The sequence below is a fragment of the Oncorhynchus keta genome, chromosome 37 (assembly GCF_023373465.1).
Source record: "Oncorhynchus keta strain PuntledgeMale-10-30-2019 chromosome 37, Oket_V2, whole genome shotgun sequence".
NCBI lineage: Eukaryota > Metazoa > Chordata > Actinopteri > Salmoniformes > Salmonidae > Oncorhynchus > Oncorhynchus keta.
In genome coordinates this window covers 27,510,511-27,538,503 of record NC_068457.1, presented here as the reverse complement: position 1 = coordinate 27,538,503, position 27,993 = coordinate 27,510,511, and the positions used below count along the sequence as shown (strand labels likewise).

General features: G+C 47.6%; 1 protein-coding gene and 1 long non-coding RNA gene across 2 annotated transcripts; both read left to right on the top strand.

Moving 5' to 3' along the window:
• The first annotated feature begins 39 nt into the window (after positions 1-39).
• LOC127916820 (uncharacterized) lies at positions 40-873 on the top strand. The gene is made up of 3 exons (XR_008096177.1): positions 40-369; positions 453-519; positions 623-873. It is a non-coding gene; the product is annotated as an uncharacterized LOC127916820 (long non-coding RNA).
• A 6,917-nt stretch (positions 874-7,790) lies between these two features.
• On the top strand, positions 7,791-25,120 carry LOC127916818 (vascular endothelial growth factor D-like). The gene is made up of 7 exons (XM_052500071.1): positions 7,791-8,221; positions 16,588-16,875; positions 17,534-17,724; positions 21,966-22,099; positions 22,182-22,300; positions 24,609-24,797; positions 24,980-25,120. Exons 1-6 carry the CDS (start codon positions 8,131-8,133, stop codon positions 24,743-24,745), a joined length of 960 nt encoding a protein of 319 aa, XP_052356031.1. The 5' UTR covers positions 7,791-8,130; the 3' UTR covers positions 24,746-24,797; positions 24,980-25,120.
• Positions 25,121-27,993: the final 2,873 nt, after the last annotated feature.

The following is a 27,993-nucleotide window of genomic DNA, read 5'->3' as shown; positions in this document are numbered from 1 at the left end:
GCAGACTTAACCATGTCAGACAGAGAGGAAATAGATGAAGGAAGCAGACTTAACCATGTCAGACAGAGAGGAAATAGATGAAGGAAGCAGACTTAACCATGTCAGACGGAGAGGAAATGCACATTTTCTTTGGTTCTTGATTGCAGTGTTTCCCTCGGGTTAAAATCTTGACAGAAATTCCTCAAATGAAAGTTGTTTTGTTTGCCATTTCTTTTGAGGTAATAATCTTGTTTTCATCCCAGGGGCCCGTCTGTAGAGTTGATTCTGTTTTCCATTGCTCTTTCAGGTCCAGATGCAGAGCAACGGAAAGTGGAGCCACATCACACCATCGTGTTTGATGATGGAGACTGCATAGCCGTAGAAAACAAGGTAGGCTGTCTGAACTTCTTACAGACTCTTAACACAGTTTTCAGGAATTGTAAATTCACTACAACTCAAATTCCTTTCTCCAGACATCAGAGGTTTGCCATTTTGTCTTGATTGCGGGACAGCCGATCAATGAACCGGTGGTCCAACATGGTAAGAACTCCATTTCTTCACATCACTGATCTCCAGTCAGTTACCACAGTATTGGATCGTTCATGTGTAAGGTGACACACTACACGTTCCTTTTGCTCTCCAGGTCCGTTTGTGATGAACACGGAAGAGGAGATCAACCAGGCAGTCAGAGACTACAGGACAGGGACCAATGGGTTCGAGAGGGCTACGGCTTGGAGGTCTAAGATCAGGGAATCCTTCTAAGAATCCGCAGACATCTTCTAATCATGTTATAGGTCTTGTTACGGTCATGTGACCAAAGTGTATTTTAATCATGAACCAGCTTGATGTGTGTTTGTCTCTTTTTAAATCATTAAAGTTCTCATTTTATACTGATTTTTTTTTCTTCTCAAATAGATGTTTTGTTACTGTGCCTCCAAGCCATTAAACTGAAATGCAAATGATGAAAAAAGCACTTTTAATTTAACCCCAACAAAACTATCCTGCCGTGATGTCTCCAGAAGCTATCTAATGGAAGCACTGATTGGCTCCAGTCATTTTGTCCTTGGACAGACCTCAGAGGCAAGTATCCGTTACGGGAAGGAGGGAAACCAACCACAGATCACATTTCAAGGCCATTTGCATCTGGCAGAATGACGTCTCATACTGCGAAACAGCGGGTCTCCTCTCCCTCCCTATCACATCTCCTGTTTCTCCCTCCCTCTCTAACACACCTCCTGTTTCTCCCTCCCTCTCTATCACATCTCCTGTTTCTCTCTATCACATCTCCTGTTTCTCCCTCCCTCTCTATCACATCTCCTGTTTCTCCCTCCCTCTCTATCACACCTCCTGTTTCTCCCTCCCTCTCTATCACACCTCCTGTTTCTCCCTCCCTCTCTATCACACCTCCTGTTTCTCCCTCCCTCTCTATCACACCTCCTGTTTCTCCCTCCCTCTCTATCACACCTCCTGTTTCTCCCTCCCTCTCTATCACATCTCCTGTTTCTCCCTCCCTCTCTAACACATCTCCTGTTTCTCCCTCCTCTCTATCACACCTCCTGTTTCTCCCTCCCTCTCTATCACACCTCCTGTTTCTCCCTCCCTCTCTATCACACCTCCTGTTTCTCCCTCCCTCTCTATCACACCTCCTGTTTCTCCCTCCCTCTCTATCACATCTCCTGTTTCTCCCTCCCTCTCTAACACATCTCCTGTTTCTCCCTCCCTCTCTATCACACCTCCTGTTTCTCCCTCCCTCCCTATCACATCTCCTGTTTCTCCCTCCCTCTCTATCACATCTCCTGTTTCTCCCTCCCTCTCTATCACATCTCCTGTTTCTCCCTCCCTCTCTATCACATCTCCTGTTTCTCCCTCCCTCTCTAACACATCTCCTGTTTCTTCCTCCTCCTCCCTCCCTCTCTATCACATCTCCTGTTTCTCCCTCCCTCTCTATCACATCTCCTGTTTCTCCCTCCTCCTCCCTCCCTCTCTATCACATCTCCTGTTTCTCCCTCCTCCTCCCTCCCTCTCTATCACATCTCCTGTTTCTCCCTCCTCCTCCCTCCCTCTCTATCACATCTCCTGTTTCTCCTCTCCCTCTCTAACACACCTCCTGTTTCTCCTCTCATCACTCTGTTTCCTCCTCCCCTCTCTATCACACCTCCTGTTTCTCCCTCCTCCTCCCCTCTCTATCATGCATCTCCTGTTTCTCCTCCTCTATCACATCTCCTGTTTCTCCTCCCTCTATCACATCTCCTGTTTCTCCTCCTCCTCTCATCACACTCTCCTGTTTCTCCTCCCCTATCACATCTCCTGTTTCTCCCTCCTCTCTATCACACCTCCTGTTTCTCCCTCCCTATCACACCTCCTGTTTCTCCCTCCCTTCTATCACATCTCCTGTTTCCTCCTCCCTCTCTATCACACCTCCTGTTTCTCCTCCTCCTCCCCCTCTATCACATCTCCTGTTTCTCCCTCCTCCTCTATCACACCTCCTGTTTCTCCCTCCTCCTCTCCTCTCACACCTCCTGTTTCTCCTCCCTCTCTATCACATCTCCTGTTTCTCCCTCCTCTCTATCACATCTCCTGTTCTCCCTCCTCTCTCCTCACCACATCTCCTGTTTCTCCTCCTCTCCCTCCTCCTCTATCACATCTCCTGTTTCTCCCTCCTCCTCCCTCCCTCTCTATCACATCTCCTGTTTCCCTCCCTCTATCACACATCTCCTGTTTCTCCTCCTCTCTATCACATCTCCTGTTTCTCCCTCCTCTCTATCACATCTCCTGTTCTCCCTCCTCTCCTATCACATCTCCTGTTTCTCCTCCTCTCTATCACACCTCACTGTTTCTCCTCCTCTCTATCACATCTCTGTTTCTCCTCCCTCTATCACATCTCCTGTTTCTCCTCCTCCTCCCCTCTATCACATCTCCTGTTCTCCCTCCTCTCTATCACATCTCCTGTTTCTCCTCCTCCCTCCCTCTATCACATCTCCTGTTTCTCCCTCCACTCTCTATCACATCTCCTGTTTCTCCCTCCTCCCCTCCTCTCTATCACATCTCCTGTTTCTCCTCCTCTCTATCACATCTCCTGTTTCTCCTCCTCCTCCCTCTATCACACCTCCTGTTTCTCCCTCCTCCTCCCTCCCTGTTTCTCACATTCCTGTTATCTCCTCCTCCTCCCTCCCTCTCTATCACATCTCCTGTTCTCCTCCTCCTCCTCCTCTATCACACCTCCTGTTTCTCCCTCTATCCTCCCTTCTATCACATCTCCTGTTTCTCCCTCCTCCTCCCTCCCTATCACACCTCCTGTTTCTCCCTCCTCCTCCCTCCTCTCTATCACATCTCCTGTTTCTCCCTCCTCATCATCCTCCTCTCTATCACATCTCCTGTTTCTCCCTCCTCCTCCGTCTCCTCTCTATCACATCTCCTGTTTCTCCTCCCTCTCTATCACATCTCCTGTTTCTCCCTCCTCCTCCTCCTCTTTCACATCTCTCTTATCCTCCTCCTCCTCCTCCCTCTCTATCACATCTCCTGTTTCTCCCTCCTCCCTCTATCACACCTCCTGTTTCTCCTCCCTCTCTATCACATCTCCTGTTTCTCCCTCCCTCTCTATCACACCTCCTGTTTCTCCCTCCCCTCTCTATCACATCTCCTGTTTCTCTCCTCTCTACACCTCCTGTTTCTCCTCCTCTATCACACTCTCCTTTTCTCCTCCTCTCTATCACATCTCCTGTTTCTCCCTCCTCCTCCCCTATCACATCTCCTGTTCTCCTCCTCTCTATCACATCTCCTGTTTCTCCTCCTCCTCCTCCTCTCTATCACATCTCCTGTTTCTCCCTCCTCTATCACATCTCCTGTTTCTCCCTCCTCCTCCTCCTCTCTATCACATCTCCTGTTTCTCCCTCCTCTCTATCACATCTCCTGTTTTCTCCCTCCTCCCTCCTCCTCTCTATCACACCTCCTGTTTCTCCCTCCTCCTCCCTCCTCTCTATCACATCTCCTGTTTCTCCCTCCTCCTCCCTCCCTCTCTATCACATCTCCTGTTTCTCCCTCCTCCTCCTCCTCTCTATCACACCTCCTGTTTCTCCCTCCTCCTCCTCCCTCTATCACACTCCCCTCCTGTTTCTCCCTCCTCCTCCCTCCCTCTCTATCACACTCTCCTCTTTCTCCCTCACTCCTCCTTCTATCACATCTCCTGTTTCTCCCTCCTCCTCCCTCCCTCTCTATCACATCTCCTGTTTCTCCTCTCCTCCCTCTATCACATCTCCTGTTTCTCCCTCCTCCTCCTCTCTATCACATCTCCTGTTTCTCCCCTCTCCTCCCTCCTCTCTATCACATCTCCTGTTTCTCCCTCCTCCTCCCTCCTCTCTATCACATCTCCTGTTTCTCCTCCTCCTCCTCCTCTCTATCACATCTCCTGTTTCTCCCTCCTCCTCCTCCTCTCTATCACATCTCTGTTTCTCCCTCCTCCTCCTCCTCTCTATCACATCTCCTGTTTCTCCCTCCTCCTCCCCTCCTCTCTATCACATCTCCTGTTTCTCCCTCCCTCTCTATCACATCTCCTGTTTCTCCCTCCTCCTCCCTCCCCTAACACATCTCTGTTTCTCCCCGCCTCCTCCCTCCCTATCACATCTCCTGTTTCTCCCTCCCTCTCTATCATCTCTATCCCTCATCCCTCCCTCCGGACAATCAAAACCCTAGGCACACTGGTTGAATCAATGTTTCCTCGTAATTAGACGTTGAAATGAGGTCTGTGCCCAGTGGAAGTGAGTTTGTCTGGGATGGGATAGGGGTGGGGTGGAGGTGGGAGTGTCCCTCCATGGCTCATGTATCCATGCTGCGTAGCTGAGGTCTGTGCCCAGTGGGAAGTGAGTTTTGTCTGGGATGGGATAGGGGTGGGTGTGGAGGGTGAGATGTCCCTCCATGGCCCATGTATCCATGCTGCAGTCAGAGGTCTGGATCACATTTAAAACACATGTTCATGCCGCTCCAGATAAGCTGAACTCTGTGGAAAATACAGTTGCTTTTGGATTTAACAGCCAAGGCAGGAGCAGACAGAACAGACTTACAGAACAGACCTACAGAGCAAGGCAACATCAGACAGAACTTACAGACCTACAGAGCAAGGCAACATCAGACAGAACAGACTTACAGACCTACAGAGCAAGGCAACATCAGACAGAACAGACTTACAGACCTACAGAGCAAGGCAACATCAGACAGAAATTGAGTCTTACAGACCTACAGAGCAAGGCAACATCAGACAGAACAGACTTACAGACAGACAGAGCAAGGCAACATCAGACAGAACAGACTTTACAGACCTGCAGAGCAAGGGAACATCAGACAGGACAGACTTGCGGACAGACAGACAGAACATCAGACAGAACGGACTTACAGACCTGCAGAGCAAGGCAACATCAGACAGAACAGTCTTACAGACCTACAGAGCAGGGCGGCATCAGACAGAACGGACTTACGGACGGACAGAGCAAGGCAACATCAGACCAGAAATAGACTTACAGGACCTACAGAGCAAGGCAACATCAGACAGAACAGACTTACAGACCTACAGAGCAAGGCAACATCAGACAGAACAGACTTACAGACAGACAGAGCAAGGCAACATCAGACAGAACAGACTTGGTTGTGACAGACAGAGCAAGGCAACATCAGACAGAACAGACTTACAGACAGACAGAGCAAGGCAACATCAGACAGAACAGTCTTACAGACCTACAGAGCAAGGCAACATCAGACAGAACAGACTTACAGACAGACAGAGCAAGGCAACATCAGACAGAACAGACTTACAGAGAGCAAGGCAACATCAGACAGAACAGACTTACAGACAGACAGAGCAAAGGCAACATCAGACAGAAACAGACTTACAGACAGACAGAGCAAGGCAACATCAGACAGAACAGACTTACAGACAGACAGAGCAAGGCAACATCAGACAGAACAGACTTACAGACCTACAGAGCAAGGCAACATCAGACAGAAACAGACTTACAGACAGACAGAGCAAGGGCAACATCAGACAGAACAGTCTTACAGACCTACAGAGCAAGGCAACATCAGACAGAACAGACTTACAGACAGACAGAGAGCAAGGCGACATCAGACAGAACAGACTTACAGACAGACAGAGCAAGGCAACATCAGACAGAACAGAACAGACTTACAGACCGACAGAGCAAGGCAACATCAGACAGAACAGACTTACAGACAGACAGAGCAAGGCAACATCAGACAGAACAGACAGACAGACCAAGGCAACATCAGACAGAACAGTCTTACAGACCTACAGAGCAAGGCAACATCAGACAGAACAGACTTACAGACAGACAGAGCAAGGCAACATCAGACAGAACCAAGGCAACATCATTTTTACAGACCGACAGAGCAAGGCAACATCAGACAGGAGCAGACAGAACAGACTTACAGACACAGAGCAAACATCAGACAGAACAGACTTACAGACAGACAGGAGGCACAAGACAGTGGGGCAGACAGAACCAGGGACTTACATACCAACAGAGCAAGGCAACATCAGACAGGAGCAGACAGAACAGACTTTACAGACCGACAGAGCAAGGCAACATCAGACAGAACAGACTTACAGACAGACAGAGCAAGGCAACATCAGGAACAGACTTAAGACAGACAGAGCAAGCATCAGACAGGAGCAGACAGAACAGACTTACAGACAGACAGACAAGGCAACATCAGACAGAACAGACTTACAGACCACAGACCAAGGCAACATCAGACAGGACAAACAGGACCGACAGGGGCCAGACAGAACAGACTTACAGACAGAGACAAGGCAACATCAGGGGAGACAGACAGAACTTAGGGAGACAAGGCAGGGACAGACAGAACAGACTTAGACAGACAGACAAGGCAACATCAGACAGGAGCAGACAGAACAGACTTACAGACAGACAGAGCAAGGCAACATCAGACAGGAGCAGACAGAACAGACTTACAGACAGACAAACAGAACCAGGAGACAAGGTGGGGCCAGACAGAACCAGGGAGACAAGGTGGGGACAGACAGAACCAGGGAGACAAGGCGGGGCCAGACAGAGCCAGGGAGACAAGGTGGGGCCAGACAGAACCAGGGAGACAAGGCGGGGCCAGACAGAGCCAGGGATACAAGGTGGGGCCAGACAGAGCCAGGAGACAAGGCGGGGCCAGACAGAGCCAGGGATACAAGGTGGGGCCAGACAGAGCCAGGGAGACAAGGCGGGCCAGACAGAGCCAGGGAGACAAGGTGGGAACAGACAGAGCCAGGGAGACAAGGCGGGGCCAGACAGAGCCAGGGATACAAGGTGGGGCCAGACAGAGCCAGGGAGACATGGTGGGGACAGAGAGACAGACAGACAGCCCTCTCAACCCTGAAGGACGGAACTAAGTGCGGGGCCATGCTCGCTCGATGTGACAAGCAGGCCGTTTAACGCAGAGGCTGAGACACAGTAGATAATGAGATCTGAAGAGGTCTGGACTAACTGGGGAGAAGAGAAGAGAGGGGATAGTCAAGACAGGCAAAAGAAAGAGAGACAGTCTTAAGAGTCCTTGCTTGTAGTTGGACCAATAGAGAGACAGTCTTAAGAGTCCTTGCTTGTAGTTGGACCAATAGAGAGACAGTCTCAAGTGACTGAGTGAAACTTTAAGTGTCCTTGCTGTGTGTAGTTGGGGGGAAGAGAGAGAGGTAGAGGTGTTTTAAATCCTCTTTAGCTGTTCCATTTGCTCTGGGGTGTCTGGATGGAGAGGGAGAGAGAGGTGTCTATGACCCGGGGGGAGGGAGGGAGAGGTGTCTGTGACCAGGGAGAGAGAGAGAGTCTGTGACCCGGGGGGAGAGAGGGAGAGGTGTCCGTAACCACAGGGACTGTGACAGGAGCTTGTGTGTGGTCTAAGGAGTCAGCGCCGGTCTGAGAGGGGCTGGTCTGTAGAGAGGAGACTCCTTCCTCTGGCTCTGCTCTCTATTATAGAGGATTACCCAATACAGAAACATCTCTCTGTTACAGGGGATTACCCTGAGAGAAACGGCTCTCTGTTATACAACTTCTGTCCAGAGACTGAAAATTGACCGTACAGAGACAGAAGGAGAACTTTGAACACAAAAGAGACTGAGATACAGCATTGAACCAGAGGATGCAGAAGATGCTTGCTGCCGGTGTTGGAATGATGCTGGTGTTGGTGAGGTTGAACTTAGGAATGCCAAACAAGGTTCAAGATGATCCCAGCTCTCAGGGTAAGTGTCCGGTGTCTATGCACTTCATTTCTGTATGGCTTCAATGTCCAGACCAGGCACTGTTTCATCTGCAACTCATGTTCTGCTCAGGCTCTATTCTGTGGATTCAATGCATCATCATCAAGAAGCTATTTATTAATAACCGGTATGTCATCAAATGGGGACACGTGTCTCCCACTGGAGGCACCAGGTTTCTTTGTGTTCTTACGAACTGAATCAACTCTCCTTACAACTCACCATGTGAGCTAATACAACTAGCGCTGACCAGTTGGCAGGGGGCGTAGAGACACACACACACAACCTGTGAGCTGTCCATGAACATCAGAGCTGACATGGTCTAATGAGCAGTGTGTGTGTGTGTGTGTGTGTGTGTGTGTGTGTGTGTGTGTGTGTGTGTGTGTGTGTGTGTGTGTGTGTGTGTGTGTGTGTGTGTGTGTGTGTGTGTGTGTGTGTGTGTGTGTGTGTGTGTGTGTGTGTGTGTGTGTGTGTGTGTGTGTGTGTGTGTGTGTGTGTGAGAGTGTGTGCCTCTTATGTAAACGGTGCAAATGCATGCGTCACCGTTAACAAGATCTCACTGACCTGGAAAGAGGAGCGTTTGAACTTCCTAAATTATCAAACACTTCTCTCTCTTTCTCTTGCTCTTCTTCGCTCTCTCCTCTCTTGTTCGCTGTCTGTCTTCCCCCCACTCACTCTCCTGATATCTCTCCCTTGGGGACCTGCTTTCCCCTGGGTCGAAATTGCAGAAGAGGGAAAAGAAAACTCCTTGTCTGTCTGGTTTACGAGGAAGCAGCCAGCTACACCCTAACGTCACAATCCTCACATAGAGGAAGCATCCAGCCACAGCCTAACGACACAATCCTCACATAGAGGAAGCATCCAGCTACACCCTAACGTCACAATCCTCACATAGAGGAAGCATCCAGCTACACCCTAACGTCACAATCCTCACATAGAGGAAGCATCCAGCTACACCCTAACGTCACAATCCTCACATAGAGGAAGCAGCCAGCTACACCCTAATGACACAATCCTCACATAGAGGAAGCAGCCAGCTACACCCTAACGACACAATCCTCACATAGAGGAAGCAGCCAGCTACACCCTAACGACACAATCCTCACATAGAGGAAGCATCCAGCCACACCCTAACATCACAATCCTCACATAGAGGAAGCATCCAGCTACACCCTAACGACACAATCCTCACATAGAGGAAGCATCCAGCTACACCCTAACATCACAATCCTCACATAGAGGAAGCATCCAGCTACACCCTGACGTCACAATCCTCACATAGAGGAAGCATCCAGCTACACCCTGACGTCACAATCCTCACATAGAGGAAGCATCCAGCTACACCCTAACGTCACAATCCTCACATAGAGGAAGCATCCAGCTACACCCTGACGTCACAATCCTCACATAGAGGAAGCATCCAGCTACACCCTAACGTCACAATCCTCACATAGAGGAAGCATCCAGCTACACCCTAACGACACAATCCTCACATAGAGGAAGCATCCAGCTACACCCTAACGTCACAATTCTCACATAGAGGAACCATCCAGCTACACCCTAACGTCACAATCCTCACATAGAGGAAGCATCCAGCTACACCCTAACATCACAATCCTCACATAGAGGAAGCATCCAGCTACACCCTGACGTCACAATCCTCACATAGAGGAAGCATCCAGCTACACCCTGACGTCACAATCCTCACATAGAGGAAGCATCCAGCTACACCCTAACGTCACAATCCTCACATAGAGGAAGCATCCAGCTACACCCTGACATCACAATCCTCACATAGAGGAAGCATCCAGCTACACCCTAACGTCACAATTCTCACATAGAGGAACCATCCAGCTACACCCTAACGTCACAATCCTCACATAGAGGAAGCATCCAGCTACACCCTAACATCACAATCCTCACATAGAGGAAGCATCCAGCTACACCCTAACGTCACAATCCTCACATAGAGGAAGCATCCAGCTACACCCTGACGTCACAATCCTCACATAGAGGAAGCATCCAGCTACACCCTAACGTCACAATCCTCACATAGAGGAAGCATCCAGCTACACCCTGACATCACAATCCTCACATAGAGGAAGCAGCCAGCTACACCCTAACGTCACAATCCTCACATAGAGGAAGCATCCAGCTACACCCTAATGACACAATCCTCACATAGAGGAAGCAGCCAGCTACACCTAACGACACAATCCTCACATAGAGGAAGCAGCCAGCTACACCCTAACGACACAATCCTCACATAGAGGAAGCATCCAGCCACACCCTAACATCACAATCCTCACATAGAGGAAGCATCCAGCTACACCCTAACGACACAATCCTCACATAGAGGAAGCATCCAGCTACACCCTAACATCACAATCCTCACATAGAGGAAGCATCCAGCTACACCCTGACGTCACAATCCTCACATAGAGGAAGCATCCAGCTACACCCTGACGTCACAATCCTCACATAGAGGAAGCATCCAGCTACACCCTAACGTCACAATCTCACATAGAGGAAGCATCCAGCTACACCCTGACGCACAATCCTCACATAGAGGAAGCATCCAGCTACACCCTAACGTCACAATCCTCACATAGAGGAAGCATCCAGCTACACCCTAACGACACAATCCTCACATAGAGGAAGCATCCAGCTACACCCTAACGTCACAATCCTCACATAGAGGAACCATCCAGCTACACCCTAACGTCACAATCCTCACATAGAGGAAGCATCCAGCTACACCCTAACGTCACAATCCTCACATAGAGGAAGCATCCAGCTACACCCCTAACGACACAATCCTCACATAGAGGAAGCATCCAGCTACACCCTAACGACACAATCCTCACATAGAGGAAGCATCCAGCTACAACCTAACGTCACAATCCTCACATAGAGGAAGCATCCAGCTACACCCTAACGTCACATTCCTCACATAGAGGAAGCATCCAGCTACACCCTAACGTCACAATCCTCACATAGAGGAAGCATCCAGCTACACCCTAACGTCACAATCCTCACATAGAGGAAGCATCCAGCTACACCCTAACGTCACACAATCCTCACATAGAGGAAGCATCCAGCTACACCTAACGTCACAATCCTCACATAGAGGAAGCATCCAGCTACAACGTCTAACGCTACAATCCACATAGAGGAAGCATCCAGCTACATAACGAGGAAGCATCTCACATAGAGGAAGCATCCAGCTACACCCTAACGTCACAATCCTCACATAGAGGAAGCATCCAGCTACACCCTAACGTCACAATCCTCACATAGAGGAAGCATCCAGCTACACCCTAACGTCACAATCCTCACATAGAGGAAGCATCCAGCTACACCCTAACGTCACAATCCTCACATAGAGGAAGCATCCAGCTACACCCTATCGCTACACCTCACAATCCTCACATAGAGGAAGCATCCAGCTACACCCTAACGTCACAATCCTCACATAGAGGAAGCATCCAGCTACACCCTGACGCCACAATCCTCACATAGAGGAAGCATGACGTCACAATCCTCACATAGAGGAAGCATCCAGCTACACCCTGACGCACAATCCTCACATAGAGGAAGCATCCAGCTACACCCTAACGTCACAATCCTCACATAGAGGAAGCATCCAGCTACACCCTAACGTCACAATCCTCACATAGAGGAAGCATCCAGCTACACCCTAACGTCACAATCCTCACATAGAGGAAGCATCCAGCTACACCCTAACGTCACAATCCTCACATAGAGGAAGCATCCAGCTACACCCTGACGTCACAATCCTCACATAGAGGAAGCATCCAGCTACACCCTGACGTCACAATCCTCACATAGAGGAAGCATCCAGCTACACCCTGACATCACAATCCTCACATAGAGGAACCATCCAGCTACACCCTAACGACACACTCCTCACATAGAGGAAGCATCCAGCTACACTCTGACGTCACAATCCTCACATAGAGGAAGCATCCAGCTACACCCTAACGTCACAATCCTTACATAGAGGAAGCATCCAGCTACACCCTGACGTCACAATCCTCACATAGAGGAAGCATCCAGCTACACCCTGACATCACAATCCTCACATAGAGGAAGCATCCAGCTACACCCTAACGACACACTCCTCACATAGAGGAAGCATCCAGCTACACTCTGACGTCACAATCCTCACATAGAGGAAGCATCCAGCTACACCCTAACGTCACAATCCTCACATAGAGGAAGCATCCAGCTACACCCTAACGTCACAATCCTCACATAGAGGAAGCATCCAGCTACACCCTAACGTCACAATCCTCACATAGAGGAAGCATCCAGCTACACCCTAACGTCACAATCCTCACATAGAGGAAGCATCCAGCTACACCCTGACGTCACAATCCTCACATAGAGGAAGCATCCAGCTACACCCTGACGTCACAATCCTCACATAGAGGAAGCATCCAGCTACAATCCTCACACATTGAACAGATCAGTGGCGGCTCATGTCGTTACAACGACTGGAAGAAATGAAAGCAAACTGTTTCTGTTTGACATGTTTCATATTACACGACAGTCCCTTTTCTCAGCCTCTCCTCTGACCCGGCCTCTCTCCTCTCTGTTTCTGTTTGACATGTTTCATATTACACGACAGTCCCTTTTCTCAGCCTCTCCTCTGACCCGGCCTCTCTCCTCTCTGTTGTTTATTCAACTCTCCATCTGTTCTGTGGGTTTCCCTTCCCGTCTCATAAATGAATGGAAGTCCCTTATTCCCTCGTTATTTGTCTTTCTCAACAAATTCGACCGCACCCTTTTTATATTGTAAATGTTTAAAAAGGTTATTGTGATTTTGAACTTTTACAATTGGCAACAATAGACTATTTAAATTGCAACATTTTGTTGTTAAATTGACATTACACCAACACAGTCATAATGTAATGTCTTAGTTTTTGGGGTAATAGTGTGCAGAGAGTGAATGTAGTGTAAATATGATCTGAACAGTATAAGTGGAGGCAGGGAAGAAGCCACAGCTCCATAGGACTGGTCAGCTGTAATAACAGACGGGTCTCCTCCAATGTGTTTGGAGTTGTACACATGACTGTTCCCTCTCTCCATGTTGGCCTGTAGGGCACTGAGAGAGAACACACAACACACCTTGTTTATTGTGGTGGATTTTCCCTGTTCCTGCAGTAACACAGTATATTAGTTGTCTGCAGTAACACAGTATATTAGTTAGTGATCTACCTGCTTGCTGCAGTTGTTAGTTATATACCTGCTTATAATAATAATATTAGTGATCTACAGACTGCTTTTATATTAGTTGCATAAACCTGCTTAGTTATCTGCAGTAACACAGTATTGTGATTTGTTGTCTGCGTGATCTCTGCAGTAAGAAGTATATTAGTTAGTGATCTACCTGCTTGTTGTCTGCAGTAACACAGTATATTAGTTAGTGATCTACCTGCTTGTTGTCTGCAGTAACACAGTATATTAGTTAGTGATCTACCTGCTTGTTATCTGCAGTAACACAGTATATTAGTTAGTGATCTACCTGCTTGTTATCTGCAGTAACACAGTATATTAGTTAGTGATCTACCTGCTTGTTGTCTGCAGTAACACAGTATATTAGTTAGTTATCTACCTGCTTGTTGTCTGCAGTAACACAGTATATTAGTTAGTGATCTACCTGCTTGTTGTCTGCAGTAACACAGTATATTAGTTAGTGATCTACCTGAGTGATCTACCTTGTTGTCTGCAGTAACACAGTATATTAGTATTTGTTATCTGCAGTAACACAGTTATTGTTAGTGATCTACCTGCTTGTTATCTGCAGTAACACAGTATATTAGTTAGTGATCTACCTGCTTGTTGTCTGCAGTAACACAGTATATTAGTTAGTGATCTACCTGCTTGTTGTCTGCAGTAACACAGTATATTAGTTAGTGATCTACCTGCTTGTTGTCTGCAGTAACACAGTATATTAGTTAGTGACCTACCTGCTTGTTATCTGCAGTAACACAGTATATTAGTTAGTGATCTACCTGCTTGTTGTCTGCAGTAACACAGTATATTAGTTTGTGATCTACCTGCTTGTTGTCTGCAGTAACACAGTATATTAGTTAGTGATCTACCTGCTTGTTGTCTGCAGTAACACAGTATATTAGTTAGTGATCTACCTGCTTGTTATCTGCAGTAACACAGTATATTAGTTAGTGATCTACCTGCTTGTTATCTGCAGTAACACAGTATATTAGTTAGTGATCTACCTGCTTGTTGTCTGCAGTAACACAGTATATTAGTTAGTGATCTACCTGCTTGTTGTCTGCAGTAACACAGTATATTAGTTAGTGATCTACCTGCTTGTTGTCTGCAGTAACACAGTATATTAGTTAGTGACATAACTGATTGTCTGCAGTAACACAGTATATTAGTTAGTGATCTACCTGCTTGTTATCTGCAGTAACACAGTATATTAGTTAGTGATCTACCTGCTTGTTATCTGCAGTAACACAGTATATTAGTTAGTGATCTACCTGCTTGTTATCTGCAGTAACACAGTATATTAGTTAGTGATCTACCTGCTTGTTGTCTGCAGTAACACAGTATATTAGTTAGTGATCTACCTGCTTGTTGTCTGCAGTAACACAGTATATTAGTTAGTGATCTACCTGCTTGTTGTCTGCAGTAACACAGTATATTAGTTAGTGACATAACTGATTGTCTGCAGTAACACAGTATATTAGTTAGTGATCTACCTGCTTGTTATCTGCAGTAACACAGTATATTAGTTAGTGACATAACTGATTGTCTGCAGTAACACAGTATATTAGTTAGTGATCTACCTGCTTGTTGTCTGCAGTAACACAGTATATTAGTTAGTGATCTACCTGCTTGTTGTCTGCAGTAACACAGTATATTAGTTAGTGATCTACCTGCTTGTTGTCTGCAGTAACACAGTATATTAGTTAGTGATCTACCTGCTTGTTATCTGCAGTAACACAGTATATTAGTTAGTGATCTACCTGCTTGTTGTCTGCAGTAACACAGTATATTAGTTAGTGATCTACCTGCTTGTTGTCTGCAGTAACACAGTATATTAGTTAGTGATCTCCCTGCTTGTTGTCTGCAGTAACACAGTATATTAGTTAGTGACCTAACTGATTGTTATCTGCAGTAGTACTGTATATTAGTTAGTGATCTACCTGCTTATTATCTGCAGTAGTACTGTATATTTGTTCGTTTGTGGCCTACCTGCTTGTTATCTGCATTAGCATGTGCAGCAGCAGTTGTAATCGTGTCTCTGTGGGAAACAGTAGCTATGTCTCCTAATATTCTGTTGTCTCTCCATCCTCTGCTCCATGGGAAGGAGGAGGCTTGTCTTCTCATAGCTCCTAGAGCTCCTCAACAGGTGGACCCTGGGAACTCCTGCCCCCCACTACCCCTTAATGTCACCCCAGCCAACTCCACATTCGCAGCTGCTATGTTGTCTATGGGCTGATGCCAGGGGATCTACTGTGCATTTGGGGTACAATGGGCATCCTCTCATCAGTTATGAACAGTCATGGGAATGAGAAGAAGTAATGATTACACACGTAGTACTACAATACTGTAGTACTATAAAACTGTAGTACTATTATACTGTAGTTCTACAATATTGTAGTACTATAATACTACAATACTGTAGTACTAAAATACTGTAGTACTACAATACTGTGGTGCTATAATACTGTAATGCTATAATACTACATTACCACAGTACTATAATACTACAATACTGTAGTACTATAATACCACAATACTGCAGAACTATAATACTACAATACTGTAGTACTATAATACTACAATAATGAAGTACTATACTACTGTAGTGCTATAATACTGTAGTACTATACTATGTAGTGCTATAATACTGTAGTACTTTAATACTACAATACAGTGGTACTATAATACTGTAGTGATATAATACTATAATACACAGAAGCACTGATTGTTTTTGTATCTGTTGTGATCTAAATGATGATAGTCTTAAATCCCAGGACAGCTGTTAATTGTCTGTGGGACCTGGCTTTGGGCAATAATAGCACAGTCAGAGGTGGATGTGAGTGTGAGGAGTCAGACTGACTTGCATGTATCATCAGCTCAGTCCAGTCCTTGTAAACCGGCCTCAATCGCATCTAAAGTTAATCCTGACTTGGATGTAAGAGTGCTGCCCTCTTGTGGTGAGACTGTTGACTCTCACAAACCAACTAACTATATTTTACCATAGCAGCGTGTTGGAGCTTATTTTCTATCCTGTCTTTAAAACAACATATATCATTAAATGTTTTGTGTCCTCTTCCTCTGCTCCCTGCAGGTGATCAACCAGGAGAAGTGGGAGAGGGATGTGCGTTCGGCCTCCAGTCTGGACGAGCTGCTCATGCTGACAGATTTCCCTGACTGGAAGCTGTGGAAGTGTCGTCTAAAACTCAAACACCTGGAGACGTCTCCCTCATCCTCTTCCTCTCAGCAGCACAACCACCGTTCCTCCTCCTCCTCCTCCTCCTCCTCCTCCTCACGCCTCCTCATCTCCGCTGGGTCACACCGCTCCACGCGCTACGCTGTAGCATCCTACAGCCTGGAGATACTCAAAGGTATGTGGGTTCGAAACCTGGGTCTCCACAAAACTGTGTTGGCTCTCTAAGCTAAAGCTTTGGTATTGTTTGTTGAGCTATGCTGCTGGGTCCTACAGCCTCGGGATACTCAAAGGTATGTGGGTTCGAAACCCGGGTCTCCACAAAACTGTGTAGGCTCTCTAAGCTAAAGCTTTGGTATTGTTTGTTGAGCTATGCTGCTGGGTCCTACAGCCTCGGGATACTCAAAGGTATGTGGGTTCGAAACCCGGGTCTCCTCAAAACTGTGTTGGCTCTCTAAGCTAAAGCTTTGGTATTGTTTGTTGAGCTATTCTGCTGGCTCCTGCAGCCTCGGGATACTCAGAGGTATGTGGGTTCAATATCTGCGTCTACTGTGCACTTGCTCAATGTGTTAGACCTCTGAGCTAAAGGCTGGGCATTATTCAATGTTCTCCCTGGAGATGGTCATAAAGTATGAGATAGACTGGTTTGAACCCTGGGTCTTCTCGAGACTGTGTTAACCCTCCAAGCAAAAGCCAAGACATTAATTCCAGGTTGCTAATGAATGTTTTGTGGTTAGAATGTGAGTGTACCCAGACGGTACCCAAGCAAGTCTCTATGGTTGCTATTAGTTTTGTTCTGTGTGTAACTATTGGTGTTGTGTGAATGTGATCCTTAGCCATAGATGATGAGTGGCAGAAGACCCAGTGCACGCCCAGAGAGACGTGTGTAGACGTGGCAAAGGAACTGGGCACCACGACCTCCATGTTCTTCAAGCCCCCCTGCGTGTCCGTCTTCAGGTGTAACGGATGCTGCAACAAAGAGGGTGTATCGTGCAGAAACACAAGTACTGCCTATGTTAATAAAACAGTGAGCATTTCCTCTTTAAATATCTGTTATAATATAAATAATAATAATATATGCCATTTAGCTTTTATCCAAAGACTTACAGTCATGTGTGCATACATTCTACGTAAATCGAAACTACCCTGGCGTTACAAGCGCCATGCTCTACCAACTTACAGAAGGACCATTAGAAGGTGTTAGAAGGTGTATTACAAATAAAACGCATTATTAATATTATTCTTAATAAATGGCAATCATTTCTGGCAGGGGTCGGCAACGGACAACAGGCAGCCCGCGGGCCCAAAGTTTTTAGTAAATAAATATATATTTTTTAAATGTGTTTTTAGTTTTTGGTCAAAAAATACCTTTAATATCCCCAATGTGTTTAATTTAGTAAATCTGTTCCCAAGTATTCCTACTAATTACAAAATAGATATTTAATCATGTCTCAATGTAATCAATGTATGAAATGATGTCTATTTTCAAATGCAACCTCTTTGGATGTTAGTGGTGTACAACTGATTGTAACAATGTTCCGGCCCCTGACCATCCGCTCCAACAAACATCACCCCGCGGCTATAATGGGGACCCTGACCATCCGCTCCAACAAACATCACCCGCGGCTATAATGGGGACCCCCCATCCGCCCAACCATCACCCCGCTCCCTGACCATCCGCCTCCAACAAACATCACCCCGCGGCTATAATGGGGACCCTGACCATCCGCTCCAACAAACATCACCCCGCGGCTATAATGGGGACCCTGACCATCCGCTCCAACAAACATCACCCCGCGGCTATAATGGGGACCCTGACCATCCGCTCCAACACACATCACCCCGCGGCTATAATGGGGACCCCTGACCATCCGCTCCAACAAACATCACCCCGCGGCTATAATGGGGACCCCTGACCATCCGCTCCAACAAACATCACCCCGCGGCTATAATGGGGACCCCTGACCATCCGCTCCAACAAACATCACCCCGCGGCTATAATGGGGACCCCTGACCATCCGCTCCAACACACATCACCCCGCGGCTATAATGGGGACCCTGACCATCCGCTCCAACAAACATCACCCCGCGGCTATAATGGGGACCCTGACCATCCGCTCCAACAAACATCACCCCGCGGCTATAATGGGGACCCTGACCATCCGCTCCAACACACATCACCCCGCGGCTATAATGGGGACCCTGACCATCCGCTCCAACACACATCACCCCGCGGCTATAATGGGGACCCTGACCATCCGCTCCAACAAACATCACCCCGCGGCTATAATGGGGACCCTGACCATCCGCTCCAACACACATCACCCCGCGGCTATAATGGGGACCCTGACCATCCGCTCCAACACACATCACCCCGCGGCTATAATGGGGACCCTGACCATCCGCTCCAACAAACATCACCCCCGGGCATAATGGGGACCCTGACCATCCGCTCCAACACACATCACCCCGCGGCCATAATGGGGACCCTGACCATCCGCCCCAACAAACATCACCCCGCGGCTATAATGGGGACCCTGACCATCCGCTCCAACACACATCACCCCGCGGCTATAATGGGGACCCTGACCATCCGCTCCAACAAAACATCACCCCGCGGCTATAATGGGGACCCTGACCATCCGCCTCCAACAAACATCACCCCGCTGCTATAATGGGGACCCCTGACCATCCGCTCCAACAAACATCACCCTGCGGCTATAATGGGGACCCTGACCATCCGCTCCAACAAACATCACCCCGCTGCCATAATGGGGACCCTGACCATCCGCTCCAACAAACATCACCCCGCGGCTATAATGGGGACCCTGACCATCCGCTCCAACACACATCACCCCGCGGCTATAATGGGGACCCTGACCATCCGGGACCCTGACCATCCGCTCCAACAAACATCACCCCGCGGCTATAATGGGGACCCTGACCATCCGCTCCAACAAACATCACCCCGCGGCTATAATGGGGACCCTGACCATCCGCTCCAACACACATCACCCCGCGGCATAATGGGGACCCTGACCATCCGCTCCAACAAACATCACCCCGCGGCTATAATGGGGACCCTGACCATCCGCTCCAACAAACATCACCCGCGGCTATAATGGGGACCCTGACCATCCGCTCCAACAAACATCACCCCCCGCGGCTATAATGGGGACCCCTGACCATCCGCTCCAACAAAACATCACCCCGCGGCTATAATGGGGACCCTGACCATCCGCTCCAACAAACATCACCCCGCGGCTATAATGGGGACCCTGACCATCCGCTCCAACAAACATCACCCCGCGGCTATAATGGGGACCCCTGACCATCCGCTCCAACACACATCACCCCGCGGCTATAATGGGGACCCTGACCATCCGCTCCAACAAACATCACCCCGCGGCTATAGTTGGGGACCCTGACCATCCGCTCCAACAAACATCAACCCGCGGCTATAGTTGGGGACCCCTGACCATCCGCTCCATCCCACGGCTATAGTTGGGGACCCCTGACCATCCGCTCCATCCCACGGCTATAGTTGGGGACCCCTGACCATCCGCTCCATCCCACGGCTATAGTTGGGGACCCCTGACCATCCACTCCATCCCGTGGCTATAGTTGGGGACCGCTGACCATCCGCTCCATCCCGCGGCTATAGTTGGGGACCCCTGACCATCCACTCCATCCCACGGCTATAGTTGGGGACCCCTGACCATCCGCTCCATCCCACGGCTATAGTTGGGGACCCCTGACCATCCGCTCCATCCCACGGCTTTAGTTGGGGACCCCTGACCATCCGCTCCATCCCACGGCTATAGTTGGGGACCCCTGACCATCCACTCCATCCCGTGGCTATAGTTGGGGACCGCTGACCATCCGCTCCATCCCGCGGCTATAGTTGGGGACCCCTGACCATCCGCTCAACAAAAATCATCCCCGCGGCTATAGTTGGGGACCCCTGACCATCCGCTCAACAAACATCATCCAGCGGCTATAGTTGGGGACCCCTGACCATCCACTCCATCCCATGGCTATAGTTGGGGACCCTGACCATCCGCTCAACAAAAAATCATCCCGCGGCTATAGTTGGGGACCCCTGACCATCCGCTCAACAAACATCATCTCGGGGACGCTATAGTTGGGGACCCCTGACCATCTGCTCCATCCCGCAGCTATAGTTGGGGACCCCTGACCATCCACTCCATCCCGCGCCTATAGTTGGGGACCCCTGACCATCCGCTCCAACAAAATCACCCCCGCGGTTATAGTTCCGGCCCCCCCTGACCATCCGCTCCAACAAACATCATCCCGCGCCTATAGTTGGGGACCCTGACCATCCACTCCATCCCGCGCGCTATAGTTGGGGACCCTGACCATCCGCTCCATCCCGCGGCTATAGTTGGGGACCCCTGACCATCCGCTCCATCCCGCAGCTATAGTTGGGGACCCCTGACCATCTGCTCCATCCCGCGCCTATAGTTGGGGACCCCTGACCATCCACTCCATCCTCGCGCTATAGTTGGGGACCCTGACCATCCACTCCATCCCACGGCTATAGTTGGGGACCCCTGACCATCCGCTCCATCCCGTGGCTATAGTTGGGGACCCCTGACCATCCGCTCCATCCATGGCTATAGTTGGGGACCCCTGACCATCCGCTCCATCCCGTGGCTATAGTTGGGGACCCTGACCATCCACTCCATCCCACGGCTATAGTTGGGGACCCCTGACCATCCGCTCCATCCCGTGGCTATAGTTGGGGACCCTGACCATCCGCTCCATCCCGTGGCTATAGTTGGGGACCCTGACCATCCGCTCCATCCCAAGGCTATAGTTGGGACCCTGACCATCCGCTCCATCCCGCATGCTATAGTTGGGGACCCCTGACCATCCGCTCCATCCCGCGCCTATAGTTGGGGACCCCTGACCATCCGCTCCATCCCACGGCTATAGTTGGGGACCCCTGACCATCCACTCCATCCCGCGGCTATAGTTGGGGACCCCTGACCATCCGCTCCAATCCCGCGGCTATAGTTGGGGACCCCTGATTTATGTTTTTAAGACAATTGTGATTATGATAAGTGCTCCTAAATGACAAGGATTTTGGAGAATGTGAATATATACAGAACGCATAGACTACGTAATGTACACTATGCACATCATTGGGCCATCAATGAGTCAAATAAAATACATCTCTCTGTATAAAGTGGATCGCTGAATCCAGAACCGGACTAATGTGATCTGACACTTTCCGTCCTGCAGCTGCTGAGCGTGATACCGTTCAAATACGGACCTGAGCCGGTGTTGATAAAGGTAGCCAATCACACAGAGTGTAAGTGTATGGAACCACCCCTGATCCGACGGCAAGCCCATATACGCTCTCACAGGAGGAACGGGTGAGTCCAGATGTACACACACACACACACACTCTCGCTAGTCGTACCCTTAGCACTGACCAGGCTGTGTGTTTGGTTGCAGGTGCTCTCCGATGCGTCAGCTCTCTAAATCAGAGGACTCCAGGCGTCTGTGTGCCAGTGGGTTGATCTGGGACTGCATGGCCGACCGTTGTGTGTCCTACTCCTCCACTAAACAACCAGGTTAGTCTACCAGTGTATCCTACTCCTCCACTAAACAACCAGGTTAGTCTACCACTGTGTCCTACCCCTCCACTAAACAACCAGGTTAGTCTACCACTGTGTCCTACTCCTCCACTAAACAACCAGGTTAGTCTACCACTGTATCCTACCCCTCCACTAAACAACCAGGTTAGTCTACCACTGTGTCCTACCCCTCCACTAAACAACCAGGTTAGTCTACCACTGTGTCCTACTCCTCCACTAAACAACCAGGTTAGTCTACCACTGTATCCTACCCCTCCACTAAACAACCAGGTTAGTCTACCACTGTGTCCTACCCCTCCACTAAACAACCAGGTTAGTCTACCACTGTGTCCTACCTCCTCAGCCAGGTTAGTCTACCACTGTGTCCTACTCCTCCACAAACCAGGTTAGTCTACCACTGTATCCTACCCCTCCACTAAACAACCAGGTTAGTCTACCACTGTATCCTACCTCTCCACTGAACAACCAGGTTAGTCTACCACTGTGTCCCTGCCCCTCCACTGAACAACCAGGTTAGTCTACCACTGTATCCTACCCCTCCACTGAACAACCAGGTTAGTCTACCACTGTATCCTACCCCTCCACTGAACAACCAGGTTAGTCTACCACTGTGTCCTACCCCTCCACTAAACAGCAGGTTAGTCTACCACTGTATCCTACCCCTCCACTAAACAACCAGGTTAGTCTACCACTGTGTCCTACTCCTCCACTAAACAACCAGGTTAGTCTACCACTGTATCCTACCCCTCCACTGAACAACCAGGTTAGTCTACCCTGTATCCTACCTCTCCACTGAACAACCAGGTTAGTCTACCACTGTATCCTACCCCTCCACTAAACAACCAGGTTAGTCTACCACTGTATCCTACCTCTCCACTGAACAACCAGGTTAGTCTACCGCATGTCCTACCCCTCCACTAAACAGCCAGGTTAGTCTGCCACTGTATCCTACCCCTCCACTGAACAACCAGGTTAGTCTACCCTGTGTCCTACTCCTCCACTGAACCCAGGTTAGTCTACCACTGTGTCCTACCCCTCCACTGAACAACCAGGTTAGTCTACCACTGTGTCCTACCCCTCCACTGAACAACCTTAGTCTACCACTGTGTCCCCCTCCACTGAACAACCAGGTTAGTCTACCACTGTATCCTACCCCTCCACTGAACAACCAGGTTAGTCTACCACTGTATCCTACCCTCACTGAACAACCACTAAACACTGAACAACCAGGTTAGTCTACCACTGTATCCTACCCTCCACTGAACAACCAGGTTAGTCTACCACTGTATCCTACCCCTCCACTAAACAACCAGGTTAGTCTACCACTGTATCCTACCCTCCACTAAACAACCAGGTTAGTCTACCACTGTAACACTGAACCAGGTTAGTCTACCACTGTATCCTACCCTCCACTAAACAACCAGGTTAGTCTACCACTGTATCCTACCCCTCCACTAAACAACCAGGTTAGTCTACCACTGTATCCTACCCCTCCACTGAACAACCAGGTTAGTCTACCACTGTGTCCCTACCCCTCCACTGAACAACCAGGTTAGTCTACCACTGTATCCTACCTCTCCACTGAACAACCAGGTTAGTCTACCACTGTGTCCTACCTCTCCACTGAACAACCAGGTTAGTCTACCACTGTATCCTACCTCTCCACTGAACAACCAGGTTAGTCTACCACTGTGTCCTACCCCTCCACTGAACAACCAGGTTAGTCTACCACTGTATCCTACCTCTCCACTGAACAACCAGGTTAGTCTACCACTGTGTCCTACCCCTCCACTAAACAACCAGGTTAGTCTACCACTGTGTCCTACCTCTCCACTGAACAACCAGGTTAGTCTACCACTGTATCCTACCTCTCCACTGAACAACCAGGTCAGTCTACCACTGTATCCTACCCCTCCACTGAACAACCAGGTTAGTCTACCACTGTGTCCTACCCCTCCACTGAACAACCAGGTTAGTCTACCACTGTGTCCTACTCCTCCACTGAACAACCAGGTTAGTCTACCACTGGTAGATGTATCAACTATCCAGCCCAGTAGATGCACTAGATTTAGCTGGTATGCAGCACCGGGTTTGGGCAGTGTTTGCACTTTGGGGACCATTCCATTGTAATGCGCTGGGTGCTAAATCAGGGTGTTGTTCAGGATATTACATAGCCTCTTTAGGAAGTGGTTATTCTGATGGTTTGTTCTCGCTCCATTTTCCCTGGTCTGGTCCCTGTAGTAATATTAAGTCATTCCTATGTTTTTCTCTCTGTTTGTTCCAGACTTCTCTCCCAATATGAGAACGGTGGACTGTGACATAGATGTTGACAGGTGTGACTGTGTCCCAGACCACACTACACTGTCCCCACAGCCCACCCTAACCCAGGACCCAGACCATCCTACGCTGCAGGTCACCTGAACCATACTGCCTGTGCTAACAACAAACAGCACTTCATCCATGCCTCTTGCAGGTAGAATGCAACTTGAGACACACCCCTTTTGACTAGTTAATTGATAAATGTATCAGCTGATGTTCAAGGTCTGAATGAATCAGTCCCTGATGTACATCAGAAATGTTTGGGTCCTCAGAGACCGTGGTTGAACAGCCATATTACAACATGTAATAACACCTTTTCATTCTTTTGATCCGCAGATGCCAGTGATACTCAGAAGAATATAACCTTTGACATCTGCTTGGCTTTGAAATTTGGAAGCAGTGAAAAAGTTCATAATTTAATTTATATCGCTATTTATATATCTAACTTCAAATAAAATAGTTTATCTTTCTAACCTACATACATGACGTTTTACATGTTTTATTTACATATGTAAATTATTAGTAATTATATGCACTGAACATGTATTTTACGCTAAAGAACAATATTTTTGTAATAATTGCTTCCAACATTTTGTAAATATAATCGAAGTTTGTCCTTTTGGTGTCTATAATTCATATTTATAATTAAAGTTTTAACCGTTTTGTTCAAAGTTCTCTCACCTTGTTAAGTATAGGTCGGGAACAGACCTGTTAACGGTGGGTCGCGACGTGTTAGAGCAAATGTATCATTATTTCATTAATTACTGGAATTGATTTGGCCAAGTACAAATGGTCTGTGTTCATTGCGCTCTCTGCTAAGCAGCTGTGTCAGTTTGGCAGCTGCGCGACTGAGAGGGAGAAGCCTGTGTGCTTCGTGGTTTACCGGATCTTTTTTTCTGGCAGTTTTAATTGAAGATCACTCCGCAACCAACACGATGCAGCGCTGTAGTTCAGCAGCAGATGATGCGCCGTCAGCCAATGACTTGGTATTCTCACTCGCCAGCTGTCATCAAATGTAGTCAAGCTAGCCATAAATTCCGACAGCGCAATCGTCATTAACCAGAAGGGGACTAGGGTTCCAATTTGGGAACACCCCCCACATTCAGCTGGAAGGTGGCGCATGGAACGCAAAAATATTCCAAAAAATATTTAACCTCCACACATTAACAAGTCCAATGGCTCAAATGAAAGATAAACACCTTGTTTATCTACCCAGCAAGTCAGATTTCTAAAATGTTTTACGCCGAAAACATAGCACATATTTATATTAGATCACCACCGAAACAAAAGGCAAGCGGCGGCCATTTTGTCCCAGAAAAAATAAAATTTAAAAGTAGGATTAAAAAATAAATAATTCACTAACCTTTTGAAAATCTTCATCAGATGACAGTAATATTACATGTTACACAGTACATTTTTTTTTTCAATAATATGCCATTTATATCCATAAATCTCTGTTTACAATGACGACATTTCAAAAATGCTACTCAAATGTCAGGAGAAATGATGATAGCTCCGACAGATAACGTCAGATAACAAGCAATAAACATGACTAAATATACATGTTCTACATATATTTACAAAGATACACTTCTTCTTAATGCAACCGCTGTATTACATTTATTTTTAACGTTACAGACATCGTTCACTGGGCTATACTATGAGTCAGCGCTCAGATATTAGCAGTATGTCTCCTCTACGTTTGGAGTCCACAGAAACACCAAATAACCACATAAATATTCCCTTACCTTTGATGTTCTTCCATCAGAAGACGTAGAAGGAGTCATACTTACCCAATACATCGTTTGGTTTCACGTTGTGTGTCTCTGTATTAGCACATGTTAACAGCTTCGGCTGAAATGCATCCAAAATGACTTCTGGTCCAGCACTCTTGCGCATCAAAACTTCCAATTTACATATTATATGTCCACTAAACTGGTCAAACAATGTGAAAAATCGAGCTTTGTGATGTTTTTAGCATGTAGAACAAAGATCAGCGCGAACAGACAATCCGGCTTCAAATGCTGGATCATGGAAAAAGACTTACTCCAAATCGGCCGCGCGCAATAGAGTGCCTGTTTTTCAGAGGGACACGAGCAATTTCGCCCGCCAAACGTGCAGGGCTCGTGGGATTCTCACAATGAACGTGCCATTTGAAAGCTGACATCGCGCTGAACAGATAGAGACTGTTCCTGGATCGGTAGCTGCCTGGGAAGGGTGGGGGCCATGATGTCAAAGTTGACCCAACTTTTCTCTTCACAAGAGAGAGTTTGGGAGAAAGGCTGCCCTGCGAGTTCTGCTTTACATACAGACATAATTTAAACGGTTTTGGAAACTTTAGAGTGTTTTCTATTCAATAATAATTTTTATATGCATATATTAGCAATTTTGGGAAAAAGTATTTTCAGTTTACTATGGGTACGCAATTTCTCCAACAGGGGCAGTATAGAGGGGGAGCTCTAAGATTAAACTGAAATACAGCCATACGTTTCTTTCTCTTAGTTTCATACCAACTTTGAGAAATAACGAGGAGCGCACACAATGTATTTTGTCCAGGGAAGTGCTTAGTAATGAGACTCTCACATTAAAATAACACATCCTGAGCAAACATCCACAACATGATGGTAAACCCAGGGAGGTCTTTCAGAGCAGGGCTGAAATGCTTCAGGAAACGTCGCTTTGACAGTGGAAAAGTAAGTCAACTAGCTTGATGTCATTTTATAACAGGTACGCACAAATAAGGGAGTACAATCTGTCAAAGTAGTAACTTCGATGTGAGTTTCCCTTTCAAATAATTCCATTGTACACAGCTATTAACGTTAGTTAGATTGCTAATATTAGCCAAAGCAAGCAAGCTAGCTAGCTACTGTGCTACCCATAAGTTACAGTACTGTATATTTTGAATATAAAATGATCGGGCCTACTGCACAACTTAATGTAGAAATGATTGTTGAAAACAACAAGTCTAGGTTGGAACTGTTGCTGTTAAAATACAAGTAATCATTTTGATTCTGAACTGGAATAAAATGATTGATCTCGTATCTCTCTGGCGTACTTAAAAAACAAGTACAGAAACAGACTCCATGCTGTGCATGACCTCAGGGTTGCACTGTTAAAAACTGAACCCAGAATAGAAATGCTTGTTGAAAGCATCAACCAGCCACACACCTCTCATTAGGACTGTGTGTGTTTTCTGCTCTACAGCTGTGTGATGTGATCAGCTTATTCCAGTTCAGAATGAAAATGATTATATTTTAACAGCTACAGTTCCAACCTAGACAGATGAGTACAGTGCATTCGGAAAGTATTCAGACCCCTTCCCTTTTCTAACATTTTGTTAAGTTACAGTC